Source organism: Oncorhynchus mykiss, chromosome 2 (genome assembly GCF_057628025.1).
Source record: "Oncorhynchus mykiss isolate SJ-2025 chromosome 2, ASM5762802v1, whole genome shotgun sequence".
Classification (NCBI taxonomy): Eukaryota; Metazoa; Chordata; class Actinopteri; order Salmoniformes; family Salmonidae; genus Oncorhynchus; species Oncorhynchus mykiss.
In genome coordinates, this window is record NC_143023.1 from 5,522,501 (window position 1) to 5,527,500 (window position 5,000).

General features: G+C 43.6%; 1 protein-coding gene across 1 annotated transcript in view; it reads left to right on the plus strand.

Moving 5' to 3' along the window:
* Nucleotides 1–5,000, plus strand: part of LOC110511431 (collagen alpha-1(XIV) chain) — a 256,230-nt gene that overhangs the window by 94,050 nt on the left and 157,180 nt on the right. Inside the window, 1 exon segment of the mRNA XM_090186206.1 lies at nt 3,208–3,350. Coding sequence (XP_090042332.1) covers nt 3,208–3,350 — 143 coding nt within the window.

The following is a 5,000-nucleotide window of genomic DNA, read 5'->3' on the forward strand; positions in this document are numbered from 1 at the left end:
GGGCTCAGAGTTATTCCTGGTGGACATTTAGTCTCTTCTACCTGGGTTATATCTCATAGCTAGGGCTCAGAGTTATTCCTGGTGGACATTTAGTCTCTTCTACCTGGGTTATATCTCATAGCCACAGCTCAGAGTTATTCCTGGTGGACATTTAGTCTCTTCTACCTGGGTTATATCTCATAGCTAGGGCTCAGAGTTATTCCTGGTGGACATTTAGTCTCTTCTACCTGGGTTATATCTCGTAGCTAGGGCTCAGAGTTATTCCTGGTGGACATTTAGTCTCTTCTACCTGGATTATATCTCATAGCTAGGGCTCAGAGTTATTCCTGGTGGACATTTAGTCTCTTCTACCTGGGTTATATCTCGTAGCTAGGGCTCAGAGTTATTCCTGGTGGACATTTAGTCTCTTCTACCTGGGTTATATCTCATAGCTAGGGCTCAGAGTTATTCCTGGTGGACATTTAGTCTCTTCTACCTGGGTTATATCTCATAGCTACGGCTCAGAGTTATTCCTGGTGGACATTTAGTCTCTTCTACCTGGGTTATATCTCATAGCTAGGGCTCAGAGTTATTCCTGGTGGACATTTAGTCTCTTCTACCTGGGTTATATCTCATAGCTAGGGCTCAGAGTTATTCCTGGTGGACATTTAGTCTCTTCTACCCGGGTTATATCTCATAGCTAGGGCTCAGAGTTATTCCTGGTGGACATTTAGTCTCTTATACCTGGGTTATATCTCATAGCTAGGGCTCAGAGTTATTCCTGGTGGACATTTAGTCTCTTCTACCTGGGTTATATCTCATAGCTAGGGCTCAGAGTTATTCCTGGTGGACATTTAGTCTCTTCTACCTGGGTTATATCTCATATCTAGGGCTCAGTTATTCCTGGTGGACATTTAGTCTCTTCTACCTGGGTTATATCTCATAGCTACAGCTCAGAGTTATTCCTGGTGGACATTTAGTCTCTTCTACCTGGGTTATATCTCATAGTTACAGCTCAGAGTTATTCCTGGTGGACATTTAGTCACTTCTACCTGGGTTATATCTCATAGATACAGCTCAGAGTTATTCCTGGTGGACATTTAGTCTCTTCTACCTGGGTTATAGCTCATAGTTACAGCTCAGAGTTATTCCTGGTGGACATTTAATCTCTTCTACCTGGGTTATATCTCATAGCTAGGGCTCAGAGTTATTCCTGGTGGACATTTAGTCTCTTCTACCTGGGTTATATCTCATAGCTAGGGCTCAGAGTTATTCCTGGTGGACATTTAGTCTCTTCTACCTGGGTTATATCTCATAGCTAGGGCTCAGAGTTATTCCTGGTGGACATTTAGTCTCTTCTACCTGGGTTATATCTCATATCTAGGGCTCAGTTATTCCTGGTGGACATTTAGTCTCTTCTACCTGGGTTATATCTCATAGTTACAGCTCAGAGTTATTCCTGGTGGACATTTAATCTCTTCTACCTGGGTTATATCTCATAGCTAGGGCTCAGAGTTATTCCTGGTGGACATTTAGTCTCTTCTACCTGGGTTATATCTCATAGCTACAGCTCAGAGTTATTCCTGGTGGACATTTAGTCTCTTCTACATGGGTTATATCTCATAGCTACAGCTCAGAGTTATTCCTGGTGGACATTTAATCTCTTCTACATGGGTTATATCTCATAGCTACAGCTCAGAGTTATTCCTGGTGGACATTTAGTCTCTTCTACCTGGGTTATATCTCATAGCTACAGCTCAGAGTTATTCCTGGTGGACATTTAGTCTCTTCTACATGGGTTATATCTCATAGTTACAGCTCAGAGTTATTCCTGGTGGACATTTAATCTCTTCTACCTGGGTTATATCTCATAGCTAGGGCTCAGAGTTATTCCTGGTGGACATTTAGTCTCTTCTACCTGGGTTATATCTCATAGTTACAGCTCAGAGTTATTCCTGGTGGACATTTAGTCTCTTCTACCTGGGTTATATCTCATAGCCACAGCTCAGAGTTATTCCTGGTGGACATTTAGTCTCTTCTACCTGGGTTATATCTCATAGCTAGGGCTCAGAGTTATTCCTGGTGGACATTTAGTCTCTTCTACCTGGGTTATATCTCATAGCTAGGGCTCAGAGTTATTCCTGGTGGACATTTAGTATCTTCTACCTGGGTTATATCTCATAGCTAGGGCTCAGAGTTATTCCTGGTGGACATTTAGTCTCTTCTACCTGGGTTATATCTCATAGCTAGGGCTCAGAGTTATTCCTGGTGGACATTTAGTCTATTCTACCTGGGTTAAATCTCATAGCTACAGCTCAGAGTTATTCCTGGTGGACATTTAGTCTCTTCTACCTGGGTTATATCTCATAGCTAGGGCTCAGAGTTATTCCTGGTGGACATTTAGTCTCTTCTACCTGGGTTATATCTCATAGCTAGGGCTCAGAGTTATTCCTGGTGGACATTTAGTCTCTTCTACCTGGGTTATATCTCATAGCTAGGGCTCAGAGTTATTCCTGGTGGACATTTAGTCTATTCTACCTGGGTTAAATCTCATAGCTACAGCTCAGAGTTATTCCTGGTGGACATTTAGTCTCTTCTACCTGGGTTATATCTCATAGCTAGGGCTCAGAGTTATTCCTGGTGGACATTTAGTCTCTTCTACCTGGGTTATATCTCATAGCTAGGGCTCAGAGTTATTCCTGGTGGACATTTAGTCTATTCTACCTGGGTTAAATCTCATAGCTACAGCTCAGAGTTATTCCTGGTGGACATTTAGTCTCTTCTACCTGGGTTATATCTCATAGCTACAGCTCAGAGTTATTCCTGGTGGACATTTAGTCTCTTCTACCTGGGTTATATCTCATAGCTAGGGCTCAGAGTTATTCCTGGTCAGGTAATGTGGTCAGGAAAACATCCATCCCTAAGAGTGTTATCTCTTCGGCAGAGTTTGCTTTGCTTTGGTTTAGAAGGACTTGTTACTTGATCACGCTGGTATAAAATGACAGACTACTCCTGGTTAACAAAGATGTGATTATCGACTGCATTGTGTCGCTAAATTGCATGGTGCTGAATATCATGATTGTAATTGCATGTGTTGACGATGAGTCATTTCATGTTGTGTGAACTCAATCAGGTCTGTTGTCCAAGCTAGTTATCAGCTAACTGGCCTGGTCAAAAGGATTCAATAAGTCGATACATGAACATCTCTGTGTCACCTGTCCTCTCCAGTGGTGCGTCAGGCGGTGAGAGGCCTGCAGGTCCAAGAGGAGACCACCTACAGCCTGGAGGTGTCATGGCAGCTGGAGGATCCTAAGGTGGACCAGTACAGAGTCACCTACGTCAGCCTCACAGGAGACCGCAACGAGGAGTCAGTGAGTTTGGAGCTCCTTTTAGAGGCAGAGACCGGCTATTTCTGAAGAAGAGTTTACTTTCAGTGATCATGATATGTGGCGTACTGATTGTAAGTCGCTCCTTATTCTCACTGGTCACACCGTCCTGCACCTTAGCAGCCGTGTCGTTGGTTGTACGCTAGGTTGTCAGTGAGTATAGAGAGAACTCACAGAGTTACCAGGCGTCTTAATGTCCGGATGGTTTGGGCAGACATAGACTGTACGTGGAGTGTATCACAGAGGGGAAGTTCAGAGGTCATTTTCCTATGCGTGTGTTGTAGGTAGATCACTCTGTGTAACTCAGCTCTGTTCAGAAACCAAGCATCTTACTTTGATGGTTTGGCACCACACAATGAAACTCATCTCAGGGAGGTTAGATCCTGATGACAGGACACGTTCTGTAGCTGTCCTCATCCAGGGGTTAAATCCTGATGACAGGACACGTTCTGTAGCTGTCCTCATCCAGGGGTTAAATCCTGATGACAGGACACGTTCTGTAGCTGTCCCCATCCAGGGGTTAAATCCTGATGACAGGACACGTTCTGTAGCTGTCCTCATCCAGGGGTTAAATCCTGATGACAGGACACGTTCTGTAGCTGTCCCCATCCAGGGGTTAGATCCTGATGACAGGACACGTTCTGTAGCTGTCCTCATCCAGGGGTTAAATCCTGATGACAGGACACGTTCTGTAGCTGTCCCCATCCAGGGGTTAAATCCTGATGACAGGACACGTTCTGTAGCTGTCCCCATCCAGGGGTTAAATCCTGATCTAAATGTGTAATTACTGCTGAGCATGTCTAATTTGTGTATCAGTGTGGAATTAACTGGCTGACACAGTCACAGTGCTGTTTGAAAGGAACCAGATAAATTATTACCCATGCTCCTTTGGGCTCTCTGGAACCTAATGAAAGTCTTTGATTATTTGATCATGGTGGCTTAGTCACTGAACTAATTCCTGTAAGGCACAGAAATTGAGACACATGTCGATTCACTGATTAGTTTGACACACTGCATGGATGCATAATATCTATCTACACTCTTAGAGAAAAAAAAGGGTTCTACCTGGAGCCAAAAGGGTTCTACCTGGAGCCAAAAGGGTTCTACCTGGAGCCAAAAGGGTTCTACCTGGAGCCAAAAGGGTTCTACATGGAGCCAAAAGGTTCTACATGGACCAAAAGGTTCTACATGGAACCAAAAGGGTTCTACCCAGAGCCAAAAGGGTTCTACCTGGAACAAAAAGGGTTCTACATGGAGCCAAAAGGGTTGTACCTATTGGGACAGTCTTAGAACCCTTTAAGGTTCTAGATAGCCTCTTTTTTTCTCAGATTGTTTTCTGAAAAGACACCTCCAATTTGAAATGTGGTTGACAAACTTGTGGAAGTCATTGTTGTCCTTTCAGTTGTCCTGTTTTGTTGATCCTAAAAGTTGCCGATTAAGAACAGATACGTTTGGAATGTAAATCCTGGGTTTTGACTGTTCTTCAGACTAAGCATTGACAACTTAACCCTTCTCTGTTATGTATATGCCCTTCACAAAAAGGCAATTTGTAGACAATGCATAGAATGGATAGACAATGAGTGGGTGGTAGCCTGATAGAAACAATAGTCTTGTACATAGGGAAGCATATGTGTG